Source organism: Hetaerina americana, unplaced genomic scaffold (assembly GCF_022747635.1).
Source record: "Hetaerina americana unplaced genomic scaffold, ioHetAmer1.1.p SCAF_6, whole genome shotgun sequence".
Taxonomy (NCBI): Eukaryota; Metazoa; Arthropoda; class Insecta; order Odonata; family Calopterygidae; genus Hetaerina; species Hetaerina americana.
Genome location: NW_027287205.1, coordinates 81173583 through 81192193, shown reverse-complemented (window position 1 = coordinate 81192193; position 18611 = coordinate 81173583). Strand labels below are relative to the sequence as shown.

The following is an 18611-nucleotide window of genomic DNA, read 5'->3' as shown; positions in this document are numbered from 1 at the left end:
ACCCAGCACATTTATTGTTTTATTATTATTCACAATTTTATTTTGATCTAAGGTAAAACTCTCTTGAAGATATTCATTTTTTTGCATCAGTGTAGATGCTTAGGTAAAATTGTATAAATCACCCCCTAAGAATCAAGTCCATATGAGTGTAATCAACATGGGTGCCTGGGTACATGCTTCTAAAAAAGGGGGGTTGAATTAGCTAGATAGTTAAATTTTTTGCGACATCTGTAACATAAACATTGTCCATTTGCATAAAGATGACACTTTGGGCTGCAATTGGATGGAGCCAGGTATAACTGTCCCACATCCAGACTTTAAAGCATAAGTTATGGTATATCTCCAAACCGTCACTCTTTTTGAGAGGAATTTTCAAACCACCAATCATCAATGGCACATTTGGGAGTGATAGCTTCCTTTAGTTTAGATTTTCTATGTTATTTGGCAAACCAAATTACAAAAAAAACAAATAAAGGCCAAATGAATGGGCAAAGCAAATGCAAAATCCGATTGCATTGCATGAGAAAGCACAAATCAAGAACAGATAGCAAAAGTTGGCAAGGGTTTTGAGATAAACATTGGTGAGGCGGGTGGGGAGGAAGAGGTGAAGTTGAAGCAGAACTAGGGAAACCACCCCACCAAGAAAGGAGGGTACAAAATCTTTGAACAGATTAATTTCCTACATGAATGCATGATGTATCCCACCATTTGCCCTGTCCACAACCAGGTGGCTGAAACAAATTGAGCTGAGAGAACTGCGCTCTTTACAGACCAGCATAATTCAGTGTACAAGCCAGTCAAGAACCATCTAGCTCATGAACTCAACTATAAACTGGCTTAAATATGTTTACTATCCTGAACCAAAATCTATGACACAATGACGATGGTGATGCCAAAAACTGAATCATCATAGCACCAAAAATGCAGGTTGCAGAACTCTACAGTATGAACAGTTGACTGTTCATACTGTAGAGTTTCAAAGGTTACTGTAGCTCAAAGGTTCATCCCTATACTTAACAGCAATCTTCATCATAAGGAAGAAATACAAGAGAATAATGTAAAGTATGCTTGTTGGATACATAAAATAAAATTGATCCCGAATGCGTTTCAAACATTAATTTGACTTTGGAATTATTACTTTCTGAGGGACGTGGAATTCAATTGGAGAAGCCAAAAGACCACTGACAGGAGGTCGACCGAGTTAAGTTAGTAGAGCAGTAATCTGTGAAAAGTAGGTTTGGTTGTCCAGTGGGTAGGGTGCTGGGCTACTGACCTGAGGGCTCAGGTTCAATTCTGGTCAGGGCAATTCTTCTGGGCACCTTCGGCTTCACCTAAGCTGTGTGATCTTTTGGGTACTAGACATTTCTGGAAACCCACCAACGGCACAGGCAACAGAACTATCCCCTACATTCTGATATGTGAATTTAACTCACTGTTGGGCTTAGTACTGGGTAAGCTTTACCCTCACCAATCAAACCTACCTTCAGGTTAACTATTGTAGTTTATCAATTTCATCGTCTTCCCCCAACATTATTGCTATGACTCATTCAAAGGAGAAATCAATAATTGATTAAGGTGAAAACAGTTAGGGCAAAATGGAATGAGAGGGGGCTACTTTTGAGCACAGTATTTCATAGTGAATATTTTTGGATTAGGATAGAAACATCCAAAATGATGACACAGCAGCTCCCAAAGGCCACCAATATCAGAAGAAAGTTGCTCGCAATTTTTTTTGACAAGATTTGATTATTCACTGTATTGACTGTACTTAAACTGTACTGCTGAAAAATTTGATTCATCTACATCAAATTTAATCAAAAAAACATGTTACCAAAACAATTAAAACTATAATTATTAATATCTTAAATAAGCATCAGTGTCTTGAATATTTTACAATGTGCAGAGCTGATAAATGATTTAATTAAATTAAAAAATTAAGTATTTTTATGTGAAAATTATTTTCAGAAACAAAAGGCAAAGGCATATCAAAGGATAACTGCCGCAGCATGGTGGCTTTGATGGATGGAGATAAATCAGGAAAACTGGGCCAAAAAGAATGTAAAACACTACTACTCAATGTGAAGAAGTGGGCGGTGAGTATCTGAGGGCATCATCACCTCATTAATAGTTCTTTAGTGATGTATGAATATTTGCATTATAAACCTTGGGAAATCACAGTTAGTCTATCACTTAATTTCTCTGCGTATTGTTGTTCCAAATTCTGCAAAAAATATAAAATCCATGTATCCACTTTATCAAATTAAGTGAAAAAATACATTCAAACTCTAAAGATTCTACAAGAGTCGATTCTCTCTTCAATTGCTTCTGTTGACTTTATTTTGACCATAACCAATGCATCATAACTCTGTTTTATCTTCATCTGTTCATTCAGTTGCCTCTAAAAATTTTCATGTGAAAACAATTTATGACTGGAAAGTTCTTCTTGATTATTCACCAGTTCTTCAAATATTTAATTGAATCTTTTTCATATTCTGAAATTATTCCAAATTTTCTTGCACTAATATATGAAAATACCATGAGATGATGACTGATTAGGTACAATTTATAAAGATGTATCATTCTAGTAGTAATATTTTTATCAACCTATCTTTTCCACTTGAGATAAAACTTGTTTCTGAATTTATTTTAAATTACTAAAGGAAATTAACTTTTCTTTTAATCCGCACATGGTTCAAAAATCAGAACATCCAAGCATGATTACTGTAGGTCATGTATCATTGCTAAAAACTAATTGGTTCCTCTCCTTTTCACCAGCTCACATTTGCAAAATATGATGCTGACAAATCTGGAAACCTGGACATAGTTGAATTAAAGGATGCACTAACTTCAGCGGGGTTCCGCCTCAGCAAGCGTGTTCTATACATGCTAGTGCACCGTTTTGCTGACAACACAGGAAAAATGAACTTTGATGACTTTCTGATGTGTGCTGTACGACTCAAAGGAATGTTAAGTACGTTTGATCAAAGTTTATATAACTGTAAAACCAGTACCCGATTTTCTCTATTTCAATTTTACTTGAATTCTCTTATAATCATGACAAGTAAGAGTTTCCACAATGCAACATTTATTGTAGGCTTTGGAAAAATCTTGAGAAAGCTTCTTTATTATGGGCCTCACAAACATTAAGGCACAATTTATAAGTAATACGTTTCTGGTGTACTGCATTTTATAAACAAACATTAGTGAGCACTTTGATGTGGCTTTATATTGCATGGAAGCTTGGTTAATTGAAAATAGTGATATGTATAGATTGGTGTCTTTTGAAAAGTAGGTGTGGATAAGGATGGAAAAGGTAAAATGGATGGAATGGATAATAAAAACAAACAAGAAGCATTAGGTTGGGTGGGGGAGGAGAGGGGATTGTTATGAGAAATCTAAAGGATGCATGCAAGGCATTTTGATTGGCAATAGAATGTTGAAGACTTCAACAGAGGGGAGGAAATGAGGTAGGTGAGGTAGAAGGAAGAAAGGAATAAGCTGCTAGCATGGACTGAGGTAAGATACGAGGGTCATCCGGAAAGTAGTACCCGTTCGTGCCGCATGAAGTGCTGACGACGCGAGTAGCCGCTGGACGAGGTCAGATAGCTTCAGTGGCTTGTCTGCCTTCTCTGAGCCAAGTTGCGTGATGCTAGCATTGCCTGTGTTGTTTCTGTGATTGTTTACAATGTTTAAAAAAATTGAGAACGCCGCCAGTTGTGAAGTGAGGGCAGTGATTAAATTCCTCAATGCAAGAAACGTTCGCCCATGTGATATTCATCGCCAATTAAAGGAGGTGTATGGAGACAATGTAATGGACGAGTCGTCTGTTCGGCGGTGGTGTCGCAACTTCAACATGGGGAGGGGGAACACACACGACGATGAGCGTTCGGGGAGACCGTCTGTCATTACAGACCAACTGGTGAGCTCAGTTGACGAATTCGTGAGGAACGATCGGCGCGTCACAATTGATGACATCTGTGAACATTTTCCCAATGTTTCTCGAACAATTGTTCATGAAATTGTTAAACACCATCTGCATTATGCAAAAATTTGTGCAAGATGGGTCCCTCGCGTATCTCAATGAGCTGGCGGCGAAGGACTATGCAGCAGGAATACAGAAACTTGTCACACGTTATGACAAATGCCTTAATTTGCTTGGAGATTATGTTGAGAAGTAGTTTAAAGTATCCTCTTTCAAATAAAATTTTTTATGTTTGTTAATATTTACTTTTGTGTCTTTATTTCACGAACGGGTACTACTTTCCGGATGACCCTCGTAGAATGTATCTGGAATTGAAGAGCAGTTTATTGTAGAGTGGGGTGTCAGGTTGTGTGGAGTTAGGAAAAGCTAAGAAATTTACAGTGGTTAGTTTTTGGGTATCCAAAGCCCATTTATAAAAATAGACCACCAAATAGTAAGAATAAATTGTGTATCTCCTAAATCATATCAGAGTAAGGACATATAAGTGACGTAGTTAGTTTCATGTAAGAACTATTCTTTCCATAATGTTGAATGAATTTCTAAGAAAACCCATAAGTCTTCACAGATTATGAATATTGCTAGTGTATTACAAACATCTACTCTACATAATTTTGAGCAATAACTGTGGTTTCCATTGGATCTATATTTAAATCACTCCACTAGAGGTGGCCAATTTGAGGTAAATACTCAATTACATCCATATAATATGAATCAATTCATGCTGAACTTCACATTATTATTGATATTCTACCAGTTAAAGTGATTTCTGGAAGGCCACAGGCTACACACTTGTGCAACAATAATTCCCTTGTCTGAACCACAACACTAAAACTGATATCCATCACTATATTAAACCCCTCTTCATCTCCACATACTTCCTTCTTCCCTTCATTCTGTCAGACAACCTTACCCTATTCTTTCCCCTTATTCATTTGCTCAACATTCTCCCCTCCATCACAGTCTTCAATATCCCATTGTTAATCAATATGCCCATTATCCATTTTCCTGTCTCCTAAAGATTTCTCCCAATACTCCCCTCTCCTTTCCATCATACCCAGCACTTCCTCATTTGCTTTCCTTTCTGTCCACTTCACCTTCTCCATCCTTCTCCACACCCTCATTTCAAAAGCCTCCAATCTACTCCTGTCATCCTGCTTCAATAACCAGGTTTCCATACTGGACAAAACCATGCTCCATTATTAAATTTAGACTAGCCTTTTCAAAATATCCTTGCTCAATGTCCCTGTCATCAATTCCCTCCTCCTCATGAAATCTTATGTCCCTACTACTTTGACCATTTTGGTTTAGGACACTTCCAAGATGGGTAAACTGTTCAAACTGCTCTGATTTTTTTGGGCTCCTAATTAAAGATTTAACTTGGCCTTTCTTTCTTGAAGTTCACATAACCTTTGTTTTGTTCATATTTACCCTAATCCCATATGTATCACACTAGCTCTCCAGTGCACTCAGCAATATTTGTAAACCCTTGGCAGACTGGCAAACTAAAGTTTGATTATCTGCAAACCTAATTTATTTTATGAAACTTTAAATGCATTCCTGAAGTCATCTTGAATTATATTATAGGGAATCAGGCAATGCCATTTCTAGCATTGAATGATGTGATGATATATATTTTCTCTTTGAATGGGGACAATCAAATATTTTCTTAAAGCATGCAGATACCTAGACTGACTAGCTGGATCAGATAAAAATTGTAGATTGAAAAAAATCAGAATGATATCTCATTAATCAATTTTTGAACAATATGAATCCGAATCGCTCATCTATAGCTTCCATGTTCAGTAATTTAGAGCAGTAAAGTTGTAAAAATTAATATGCAATTCAAATAACAATAATTTTATAGAATTTCATTTTCAATTTAGTGCAAGATTAGCATTCATTTGTAAAACTAGTGCATCTCCTCTTTGGCTGTGTACCTCTTTTACTCTTTGCCCTTTTAAGTATTAATAATTAGGGGAGGCAACCAACAACCCAAGGCCATTTATGTTGCCCTTCTCATCGACCAAAATAAGGGCATTTATGAAGTAAATCTTATGAATTTTCCACTGCAATTATGAAATAATAACAGTATGTATTATATCCTTTACAGCTATATTCAAAGAAAAAGATAGATTCAACAAAAATTCAGCCACATTTAACTTGGAAGAATGGATGGAAGCCACAATGTATTCATAAAGATCCTGTAAAAATGATGATGACAAGACTGTTTATTTTTGGAGCAAGACTTCCTCAACTTCACCAAAAATAGCACACAGCTATGAAACAGTACCATCCATGATATGAACAGCCATTATTGTACCTGTGCATGTAAAATGCATACATTATATTCCCAAACTACCCAAGTTAACTTTTGCTTAGAAGGAATATTATTCATCTCACAAAATTTTAGAACTTATTACTCATTTCTTTACCACATGGATTCTTTCCATAAACAATTTGTGTGATGCACTACAAATCTTCAAATGTGCAATAAATTTTGTGTTCATGCAATGCACTATTTTATATCCTATATCAGTTTGATTTAAATGTCTTTATCTGATCTGCATTTCACTCATTTTTCTTGTGGAAAAATATTATTTATAGAGAAACAAAGTGATATTTGATCAGTTTGCAAGTGAATTATGCATGGGAAGAAATGTGATGACTGTAAAGGAATTGTTATAAATCATCTATTAATTAGGAAGGTGGCCCTTTTGTCCATGGCGGCACTGTATTCATTTTGCAGTAAAAGAATTATAATTTAGTAGCTGCATCAACCTGATTGTTATGACAGAGAAAAATGTAATGATATGTATTTTTCATGCAATGCAACATCACTCTGTAATAAAATAATGAAAATTCGTACAAAGCTTACTGATATGTGGGTAGTAAACAGCAACATATTCGCCAGTAAAACAGCCCTTCTTTCAAAATTCATAGCATAAAAAAAGACATTGTAATTAAAAACAAACCAATTTTAGAAATAGTTCAAAATTGCCTCTTTCATTTAGCCTGTTATATCTCAATGGATTTTTATCTGCCCATTCAAATACAAGGGATATAAATAAGGCATTTTTGTTACTAATATTTCATCAATCTACTTCTTCAATCGCATCCACTTTTTATTTCATAATGATTAATGATTCATATAAGGGTGGGTCATACTGCTATATATATCTCCCATATGTATCTAATTAAACTCAATAGAGCACCGTGCTTTCACATTTCTTATGAGAATTCCCAAAGGTGGTATTCACATCTTATATTTGCCCAAATCAACTATTATATCTACCCATTTCGATGCTAATATAAAATTTCTTTGATTCTAGTTTTTTACGTGAATTACAGCTGCAGTGAACTCTATTATGAGTGCAATGAATTAAGAATAGGGCAAGCTTCTCACAAAATAAACACACAACTCATGCATGATATCACCAACAAAAGTAAACAATAACTGTTTAATATTGAAATTTAAAAGAAAAATAAGTTCATCAAAGTCAATTCCTTCAACAACATGCCATTATGATATTTGATTATGCTGTTTAATTACTAGTTTGACACATTCCTGTTCATTTTTGCCACTAATTATTAATCAACTGGTATCCCAGCAAGGACACGGAAATCTAATTTGAAGCAAGCAATATAGAATTTTATGGTATGGGTTTTCATTTCGATATGCTTTTACCTTATGTTCAAATTACGTGCGATATTTATTTCGGTTTTTGGCATTATTACTACATATTCCACCCCGTGAAACGCATACTCCTGACCAAGTGACATGCGTTTCATCATTCTTTAGCATGCACGGAAGATGGATTCGAATTCGGACATAAATTATTGCAGTGCTCTTCTTTCTCGACGCGGAAGTGCGATGTCGTCATAATGTGGGCAAGTCATTATTGCAATACGAAAACGCTTGGTAGCGCGCAATGTGAGGGGGAAATGACGAAAGTTATGATATCTTTGCGAGTCACACAGCCTGGTTATGACTTTGAATTTAATTATAGGCATATTTTGATTTGTCTATACCGAAAAGCACGCTAAGTCCTACACTTTTGGTCAAGGATTGTTCCTAATCCTACTTACGCGGTGTTTACAATTGAGTGGGATCAAAATAACTGGGTTTTACCTAATGTTGCCTAAATTAATCTCTCCATGTACGACTAAATAATGATTGTAATGTTATTTCAACACCGGCAAAATTATTTGCTACTGATATCGTCATTACTGGATTGATATACTTTTCAATAATCTTCTATATTAATGAGTACAATGGCCTCTCAGTATTTCTACATATCACTTGAGATTTATTATTGGTAATGGTTTAGCAGAAGTTCGCAACGATGTGGGAGTCGGGTTAGTGATGTACAAGTCAGCACGTGCGTCGTAGTCTATGCGTCTATACATATCACTTGAAAGATATAGTTTCAGTATTACAGGATCGATTATTTCTCCAGAAAAACAATTCAAGATATAAATTAATAAATTGTAATGTGTTTTGTCAAAAATATAATTTTCTACTTCAATACAACTTTCCTGTTTTTAAAATCTAATTTTTAATGGTGCAGAATTGGAGAGAAATACAACCATTAATAATCACATATGTTTACAAATCTCGTATGCTACGCATGGGTGAGATACATTGATCAACTTAGTCAATAAAAAGACCACGGGGTGATTGAGTTGGAGGAGAGCACTGGTTTTATGCAATCCAGGAAGCATGAAAAACATGGCAAATTTACGCTGCCTAAACTGAACAGCGTATGCCCGGAAAAACTTGATTGGGAGATAAAAAAACGTTTGTAAAAAATTAGAAACCTCATAAAAGGTTAAACAGGTACCATTAACAATAATATTAAACTAGAACTTGTAGACTAGTTAATCTATTTAGGAAGCGTTTTGGAGGAGAGTGGTCCGAGTAGTAGGCGTGGGAAAAATGACATCTTAAACCCGCTGATCCCTCTAATCTTGTTTAATATGCCTTTCCCCAACCTACGCCACCGACGCATTCCCAATGCCTTCAATTATGCCATCATAAAGACCTGAGAGGCTATAGTGTAATTTTGAGCTCAGATCAGCAAGGACAACGTCAGAAGTTCGGCAGACGAATTCTGCGCCACTCGGTCTCATATCCTCATCATCCGTTTCTTATCTGCAGAGGAGGAATGGAAAATTGGAAAAATGTTTTCTCAGAAGATAGCAGGGTGTTTACCTTTCATTATAGTGTAAATATTACACTTTCGCACTCTTTGAATTTTTTATCTACTTTATGGGAATATCGATGGAAAATTGCGTATCACTGCTATCGAATGTTAACAAAAACTAAGTGGCAGAGAGTTATCCCCATATTACGCTCCACATACAGTAAATACGTGCTGGTGCGAAATGCTGATATCACATTCCTAGAATATCGATCAACCGAATGACCATGGCTTTCCGAGTAACAGCTACCACAGTGACTTTTTTCGTGTTGATAATGCCGAAGATACCTTGGAGAACTTTGCTGCAGATTGTTTTTGCTGTTACTATGAGCGGGATCCAAATGAAGCGGATAAGCATCATGTGCAGCGATATCCGTCGAAAGAAATAAAACTTGTAGCACGCATGCATTACGATTACAATAAAACAAAATTAAACTTTTGCGTAAACAAATTATGATACTATTTATTGAATATATAGTATATCGCAAATTAGGGTCGCGGTAGTCCAAGGGGTAGAGCGTTGGAGGGCCCGGGTTCGATTCCCGGGCAAACCTCTCAGGGGACCTGCAGCTCCAAGCTATCACAAACATCACCAAGCTATGTGATTTTTCGGGTACCAGATATTCTTGGGAAACCATAACCGGCCCAGAAAAAGGGATTGGTCCCACCAACCCTGATGCGTGAATTTCACTCGGTGTCGGGCGAGTAATGGGTGAACTCTACCATCACCTACCAAACCGACCATCGGGTTGATTGCTGTGTAAATGGTTTTTTTATCTCAAATTAGTCATAAACATCTTTTTCTCATGCGCTCTTAATTGGCACAGCAAATTCATTGGTATTATTTGTAAATAAATTTTAATTTAAGTCAATGGTATAAGAAGTTATAAGTTTTAATACATACCCGTATCTTTGAAATTGAAAAAGATTATATTTGATTAGAGAAACCTCGGAGAATTTCACGAAACCGAAACATTTGGGCCATGCCGAACAATGGACTTCATTTTGGTAAAGATAGGCAGTTACTGAATGGACATCAAAATATTCAACCATTAAAATTTGTTTTCTTTGACTGAAATAATTTCTCCGGAAACTCAGACAGTTTTTAATTCTATAATTGTATTACTAATCCCTCCCCTGGACTACAACCTTGACGTGGTGGAAGGGCTTATGCGTTCCGATGACCCCTAGAGCTGTGCTGGCGGGAGTAATAATAATTGCTCCTGGTAGGGCCACCGATGCCAGATAGGTCGAAGGTTAGGAGCCAGACGAAAGGTAGTCCACGCAGCGTCTGTTCCTCAGTGAGGCGTCTGCAATGGCGTCTGACCCCAGTGGGGCGGCCAGTAAGTGATGGTGTCAAATTAAAAACACTATTGAGGAAGGCAACGGGAAACCACCTCAATTATCATTCCCTAGAAAAATATGATGGACAATAGAGATATTTTGAGTCCTGGTAACTACGGGGCTCGGCCCAGTCGGCCGTGTGTCGCGCCCGGCAGCGGGGGAGGCAAGGCTTCCGCGGTCGTCATCCCACGAAACCCTTGCAAGGGAAAACCAGCAGCAACAGGACAGAAGACGCAGGAGAGGAAGACCACATTAGTTAGAATAGGAACGTGGAATGTTAGGACAATGATGAGGACGGGGAAATTGGAGAATGTTAAGCGAGAGATGGAAAGGGGAAATATAGATATTTTAGGTCTATGCGGGGTGAAATGGAAAGATAGCGGGGATTACTGGAGCGATAAGTATAGAATAATACACAGCGGCGGGGACGAGAGCCAACGAGGGGTTCTCATAGTATTAAATGACGTGGTAGGAAGAAGCGTAGCCAACATAGAGCAGGTAATGGATAGAATACTACTAGTGGAGATAAAAGCGGAACCGACGAACCTGGTTATTATTCAGATATACATGCCACCGAGCAACCATAAAGAAGAAGAGTTCGATAGGATATACGATCAGTTAGAGGACATGATTGCATGTGTTCCTGCAGGGAAAAATTTGATAGAGATGGGGGATTGGAATGCGACGGTAGGCGAAGGAAGAGATGGTGATGAGGTGGGGGACTCCGGTTTAGGCACGAGGAATGACCGCGGGGAGAAAGCAGTTGAGTTCTGAAGGAGACAGGGGGTAGTCATCACCAACACTTGGTTTAGACACCACAAAAGACGCAGGTATACATGGAAAATGCCAGGTGACTGAGAGAGGCATCAGTTAGATTATATCTTAGTTAGACACAGGTTTGGGAACAGTGTGATAAATTCACACAGCTTCCCGGGAGCGGATGCGGACTATTGACCACAATTTAGTTGTTATGAAATGTAGCGTCCGTTTCAAAAGGATACGGATAGGGCGGCGGGTTAGAAAATGGAATGCAGAAGCATTACATGGTTTGAAAAGGAAGGAATAATAAGAGGCCTTAGAGGAAATCATGGAGGATGGTAAAGAGCTAAGTACTATCGAAGAAAAATGGGAAAGTATCCAGAATGGGTTATCGAAAGCCACCAAAGACACTATTGGAACCGTTAACGCTGAAAGGACTAGGAAATCATGGATCGCGGATGAGATGATTAAAAAGATGGATGAGCGGTGAAAATGGAAGAATGTAAATACCGAGTTAGGCAAAAAGAAGTACAAAGAATTGAACAATAAATTGAGGCGGGCAACAAATAAAGCAAAAGAAGCATGGTGGAAAACGCAGTTCAAGGATAAGGAATGTCTGCAGAGGAAGGGTGAAATCAGTGCGCTGTACAGAAAAGTTAAATCTTTATCGGGAAGTAAGAAAGGGAGACGATAGCAATTAGAGATAAGGCGGGTAAGGTAATAGTTGAGATACAAGAGAGATGGAAGGAGTATGTAGAAGAACTGTATAGTAAAGAACTTAGACCAACAATGTTAGACATTGAAAAAGAATATAACGTAGAGGAAGACAGCTTAGGTCTAGGCATACTAGACAATGAGATAGAAAGGGCATTAAGGGAGATGAAACTAAATAAGGCCGTGGGGGTGGATAACAGTCCCGCGGAACTATTTAAATGTTTAGGAAAATGTGGGAGGAAGAGGCTACATGGGCTAATTCATAGTATTTATGAGGAAGGAATTTGGCCGGAAGACTTCGTGAGATTAGTTTTAGTTCCTATTGCGAAAAGGGTAAAGGCTATATCATGTGAGGACTACAGGACGATAAGTTTGTAATCCCACGCAGCTAGTGTTGTTCTCAGGATCATAAACAAAAGGATAGAGAGTAGGGCAAACGATTACTTAGGGGATGATCAGTTTGGGTTTAGGAAGGGGAGAGGTACGCGTGATGCCATTGCAGTAATGAGATTATTAATCGAGAGGAATATAGAACACAACCAGGAGGTATTTGCCTGTTTCGTAGATTTCGAAAAAGCGTTTGATAGAGTGAATTGGGAAAAACTAATGAGTATATTGCAGAAAATAGGAATAGATTGGAGGGAAAGGAGGCTAATCCGCAACCTGTACATGTCTCAGACTGCTCAGGTGCGGGTGGGAAACGGGGAGTCAGGATGGGCAGTGTTAGGAAGGGGTGTAAGGCAGGGTTGCCCATTATCACCGTTGCTGTTCAACCTGTACGCAGAGGAAATGATCAAAGAGGCATGGGAAGAACTGGAGGTAGGAATGAAAGTGGGCGGGGAATTCGTAAAATCAGTTACGTTTGCTGATGACCAAGCTTTAGTTTGTCAGTCAGCCAAGGGGTTGCAAGCATTGCTGAGTGAATTGGAAATTCAGTGCGACAGGTATGGGATGAAAATCAATATTAATAAAACGAAGGTAATGCGATTTTCAAGAAAGAAAAAGGCTTAGCTTATCATTAAAAAAGGAGGACAAAAACTAGGGCAGGTAGAACATTTTACGTATACCGGCAGTGTTTTGGGACCAACACGGTCAAAGTAGTAAGGACGTAAGGAGAAGAATTGCGCTAGGCAAAGAGGCTTTCACAAGGAGGAGGGAGTTGATGACGGGGACGTTGAGTACGGATGTTAAGAAAAAACTCGTAAAAACTTTGATATGGAGCGTAGCTATGCACGGAGCGGAAACGTGGTCATTGAAGTAGGAGGATAGACGTAGACTGCAGGCTTTTGAAATGTGGGTGTGGAGAAGAATGGAGAAGGTAAAATGGACAGAGAAGAAAGCAAATGAGGAAGTATTTGGTATGGTGAGCGAAGAGAGGGGTTTGTTGGGAGCAATCCTATGGAGGCAAGAAAAGTGGATGAAGGATGTACTGACCGGCAGTGGGATTGTGAAGACTGTGATAGAGGGGAGAATGTTAGGCAAACGAGGAAAGGGAAGGAACAGGATAGGGATGTTGGACGGGATGAAGGGAGGAAGAAAGTACTTAGAGATGAAGAGGGACCTTATATAGAGTAGGGTGATGGATTTTGTGTTTTGTTAGGAGTAATAAAATGTTTGTTTGGTAGTTGTGTCATCCAAAAACCTATCTTAACCGGTAGATTACTTGAAAAAAATGCCACCACATGTTGGATCTCCGCCATTGCTGCTAGTGTATTATTCAGTAACTATTGCTCCAATAAGTCCTCGCCATTTTACATCGTACTTAGCGCTTCCCGAAGACCAAATTACGGACAAATACACGACTGGTAACAAAGAGGTAGTCATGGAAACCGAGCACAAAACGCCGAGAATACCGCAAACAATTTACATTCAAAATGAATCGATTTAAATTTTCGAACTGGATAAGCTTGAACATGAACGAAATAATAAACATTAGTATTCCACGTGTGTTTTGGCTCCAGTTCAATGGCTGTAAGTCAGTTATTTCACTTTTAATAAATGAAAAAAATGATCTTAAACGGATAACATTTGTTTTCCCGTTACTTCCCAGTGAAAAAATCTTTGTAACGAATCCAGGTCACTTTCTTGGCATTTCTGAGTCATATCAGTCATTCGAAGAACCAGAAGGCAAATTCCAAGAAACTTCGGGAGATGCCGTGCCAGTAACTTTTAACGGGGTCATCTGCTAATTGTGTATTACAATGCAAAAATTTTAGAGTGTAAAATTGATTTGCCTTTACCGGGATTGGAACCTGGTTCCCTCGATATTCGGAATCGGCCGGTTCGGCCTGAAAATATCGCTTCTGTAAATTAATTGAAAGTTCCCTGGGATTTTTACAATAAGTTAGTTCCTAGATTGGTACTGGATTTTCGGAAAGTCACGGTAAGTAATCATGGTCATGGTTAAGGTGTGTTAGATTTAACTCTTTCGTAAATCTACTTTCTTGATGACAAGTATGTCTCCACTCCTTAGTTACGATGTTACAGTAATACAATTATTATTATTAGGTAATCTACCGGTTAAGGTAGGTTTGTGGATGGACGTAATTACTAATTAAATAGTTTGTGGCCCCTTGCAAAACACAACATCCTACTCTATATCAGGTCCCTCTTCATCTCTGAGTACTTTCTTCCTCCCTTCATCCCGTCCAATATCCCTATCCTGTTCCTTCCCTTTCCTCGTTTGCCTAACATTCTCCCCTCAATCACAGTCTTCAACATCCCACTGCCGGTCAGTACATCCTTCATCCACTTTTCCTGCCTCCATAGGATTGCTCCCAACAAACCCCTCTCTTCGCCCACCATACCAAATACTTCCTCATTTGCTTTCTTCTCTGTCCATTAGTTAGGTTAGCCTTCGCCCTTTCTGCTTATTTCCGAGAAGTTTACAACGCTACATTTATTTGGCTGAACGGAGAGTTTCTAAGTGGGCATCCAGTCATATAGGAAATCCAGATGTTCTTGAAGGTAGTCTATTGCTTTATCAGGGTGTAGTGAGTAAGCGGAGATTGCGGTGTCGTCGGCGTACATCATTAAATTAGTACGCGGGTGTGAGGGAGCATCATTTATATACAAATTAAACAAAAAGGGGAGATAACACAGAACCCTGTAGAACGCCAGATGTGATGGGAAAGATTGGGGAAGAGGCGTCAGAGACAGAGGTATACAGGAGAAGTAAGAAGAGCGGTTTGTTACAAAAGATTTGATAATTTTTTTCAGACATGTTGGAACTGGCAGAGTTGTTATTTTGTGAATGAGTCCCTCAATCCAGACTTTATCAAAAGCTTTGGCCAGATCTAAGGAGGCAACCTGCGTGCATATACGGTTATTGTAGCCGAAAACTAACTCATCGGTAAGGCGGGCAATTTGGTGGAGTGTTGACGTACAACTACGGAAGCCCATTTGTTCTGGTCGAAGGATGTCTTCAATGAATGAGTGTAGTCGCCATAGTATTACTCCTACCAGTAATTTTGAAAGGGCCGGGAGAAGGCTTATTGACCGGAAGGATTTTGGATCAAAGTGACTCCTGCCCGGTTTTGGCAATATAATTAGTTTTGCTAATTTCCATGGTGATGGGAAGTGGGTGTTAAGTATCAGATAAAGTGAAGAGGACACACAGCTTTATATGATAGACAGAGAAGAGGAGGGGGGAGGTGCTGGTAAAGTGGGAGGAAGGGAAAGAGAAGGGAAACTGGTATGGGTGTATGATGGGGGGGAGAGGGCGCTTGGGTATGGCGTCAGGGGGGGGGATGGGCTGTGGAACAGAGGGAGGCCCAGGAGGGAGGAAAGAGAGAAATACGTCCGTTTCTCCTCCCAATTATTTGAAAAATGTGTCAGAAAAAAATTTAAAAAATAAGTCACATCCATTTTCAAATTAATCACCAAGAAAGACACATCGAAATGAAAAAGAATTCTCTTCATGGAGCAGTAATCTCGTGAAGTGACTAGAATATTTACAGAGGACAGAATAAAACCCGCCTTCTATAATAAAGGTAACTTAGGGAACCTTTTCTATCAAACAGCAAGGAAACAATTCCCACCATGGAAAAGAGTGGAGCGTATAAGTTGCGTTGTGAGTGCTCTTCTATTTACATTGGACATGTGGAAGAACAAAGTATTTTCTTTTCCGATATGAATCGCTTCCACAAAGTGACGCCTCAAACCATTCTATTGAGTAAGGAAGAAATGGACTACAAAGATATGATTAGGTAGATGGACGAAAGAAGGAAATTGAAGAACGTGAACCTATAATTTATGAGAAGAAAAGACAATGAAATTGTGGCGGCTAAATATATTTCATATCTTGCTGACTTATCTAAAATATTCCCGATTAGAAACATCGCCCTTTTCCCTCACTCCCCGTTTTAACATTTCGCAACAATACTTCAAAAGGTAGATTTCGCAGCCATTCAAGAAGAGGCGTTTTTATTTTTCCAGATTAAATTAAATAAACTATCTTCTAACAGTCAATTGACTGGTAATCTCTAGTCAACTCTCATTTCTAAAGGATATTTGCAATAGGATAACGGTTTAATCTTGCCATAAAGTTTGGCTTCGATTCAACGTTAGGACTGCATAGAGGGTTGTTAGCGATAGTAAAATATTTATTGCAGGTGAAATGATTTACGATACGATATTATGATGCGTAATTATTGATATTTCATCGTTTAATGAAGGTTTTGGAGGGGCAAATACAGCGGTGTAACGATAAATTTATTTGCTTCTCCTAACAAAACCTTGTCTGACATCCGGTACCATAATAAACTTTTTTTTAAATTCCGCGTTATTCCTTCCTCCCTTCATTCAGTCCAACATGCGTATCCTATTCCTTCGTCATCTTGTCTAACGTTCTTCCCTCTCTTCAACACCGCATTGCCATCCAAAAACACACTATCACTCTTACCTTCCTAGCCCAGCAATCCTCTCTCCTTCCCCACCATACCCAGCCCTTGCTCATTTGTTTTCTAATCTGTCCACTTCCCCTTGTCTACACCCACATTTCAAGAGCCCCCAATCCATGCCTATATCTTGCTTCAATGACCATTTCCGCGACATACAGAACTACGCCCCATTTTAGTTTTGACGAGCGTTTTCTTTAGAAAGGTGAAACCTATTCAATGTGAAATCCAATTTACCTAACGCAATTCTTTACCTTATATCGTTACTACTTGAACCATCTTGATCCGATACACTGCTGAGATAGGTAAACTGCTAAGTTACCTGCTCTAGTTTTTGTGTTGTCCGTGAGGAAGGAAAACGATTTTACGAATCCGTAAAAATAATGTATGCGCTAATAGCAGTTTTTATAGAGACGACCGGCAGCTAAGGTCATTTGCGCCATTAGGGATGGAAACCCGGCTTCGGCATTAGCCTACTACTTATGTCGAAAGGCGCCAAGGGGTCTGCAGTTTAACGCGTCATCCGACGGGCGTCGTGCTCACTCCAAGTGCTCTCCACAAAGTTCATCAAGTATGGAGCTGAAAAATATTTGTCGTCTACAGAATTTGAACCCGGGCCCTCTTGGTGCGAAGCCTGTACGTTATCCACCGGGACATATTCTCTACGCCCCGACCTAACTGGAGGTCCACACTTAGAGACACACGCCGAATGAGGATATGCGCACGGGCCAGGTCAAATGTTCCTCGCTATTAGGGTCACCATTAAAATTGTAAGCGCCCAACATAGGCAAACGGGAGATCCTGAAAAGGAACGGGCGGAAGGAATCCGTCGTTAGTCGGCACTAGAAAGAAAACAAATTGAGTGGGACCGAAACATTATCTTCAGTTTATTGCACCAACCTGTTGAGAATTTCTTTGGCATTGAAGTATTTCCTTATGTTTTCATTATCTTAAAAGGGCAGACGCTCAGGCTGAAATCAGTAAGATATCGGGATATGAAGGGATATTCAATGCACTCGTAATCTAGCTGTTTAAAGTAAATTTTGGAAAGTCGCAGACGACTATTATCTTCTGCCAACCTTGTGAACATCCTCTAACATTATTTCCTTCGTAACTTATTCTTAACTTCTACATTCCTTAATGCCAACCAACAATCCCTTTCTATTTCTTCCACTAGTCCAGTTTCCCAACATTCTCCCTCCTATCACAGCCTTCAATATACCCCTTCTATCTCGGCTATCTCTTAATATACTGTCCATACAACTTCTCTTTTCCCTCAATGATCATGGTTTCGTCGTTTGTCTGTGACCCGCTTACTTCCTTCTTTTTCTCAACGCCTACTTCTCAGAGGCCTCTTAAACTACGCTCATCCACTTGCTTCAAAGACTCTTAAGTTTTGTATCCTGGTCTCTCTACACTCCATGGTATATATAATCTTCCCTTGTTTACCTAACATAAGGTACCTACCAGTCATCAGTGTTCGTCTTGCAAATGCTTCCTTCGTCAATTCTACGAGGGTGGGCTGAAAAGTAATGCACACTTGCTTGTAGACCACGAACAAAAACAAATAGCAAGATCGGACGAAAAGTGTTTAGAAGTTCAAACCTTAAGTTTCAAAATTATTTACTATTTATTTTTCAACAGAGTCGCCGTATTAAGGCTGACGCATTTCTCCCAACGTGTAACAAGGTTTTTCATTCCGTCACTGAAAAA

The 18611-nt window shown here is 38.9% G+C and overlaps 1 protein-coding gene across 1 annotated transcript in view; it reads left to right on the top strand.

Moving 5' to 3' along the window:
* The window catches only part of LOC139695474 (calpain-A-like), a 91319-nt gene that overhangs the window by 34361 nt on the left and 38347 nt on the right, over nt 1-18611 (top strand). Inside the window, exons 13-14 of the mRNA XM_071594260.1 lie at nt 1966-2093; nt 2776-2949. Of these exons, the coding sequence (XP_071450361.1) occupies nt 1966-2093; nt 2776-2949 (302 nt within the window). The remainder of the gene's footprint in view (nt 1-1965; nt 2094-2775; nt 2950-18611) is intronic.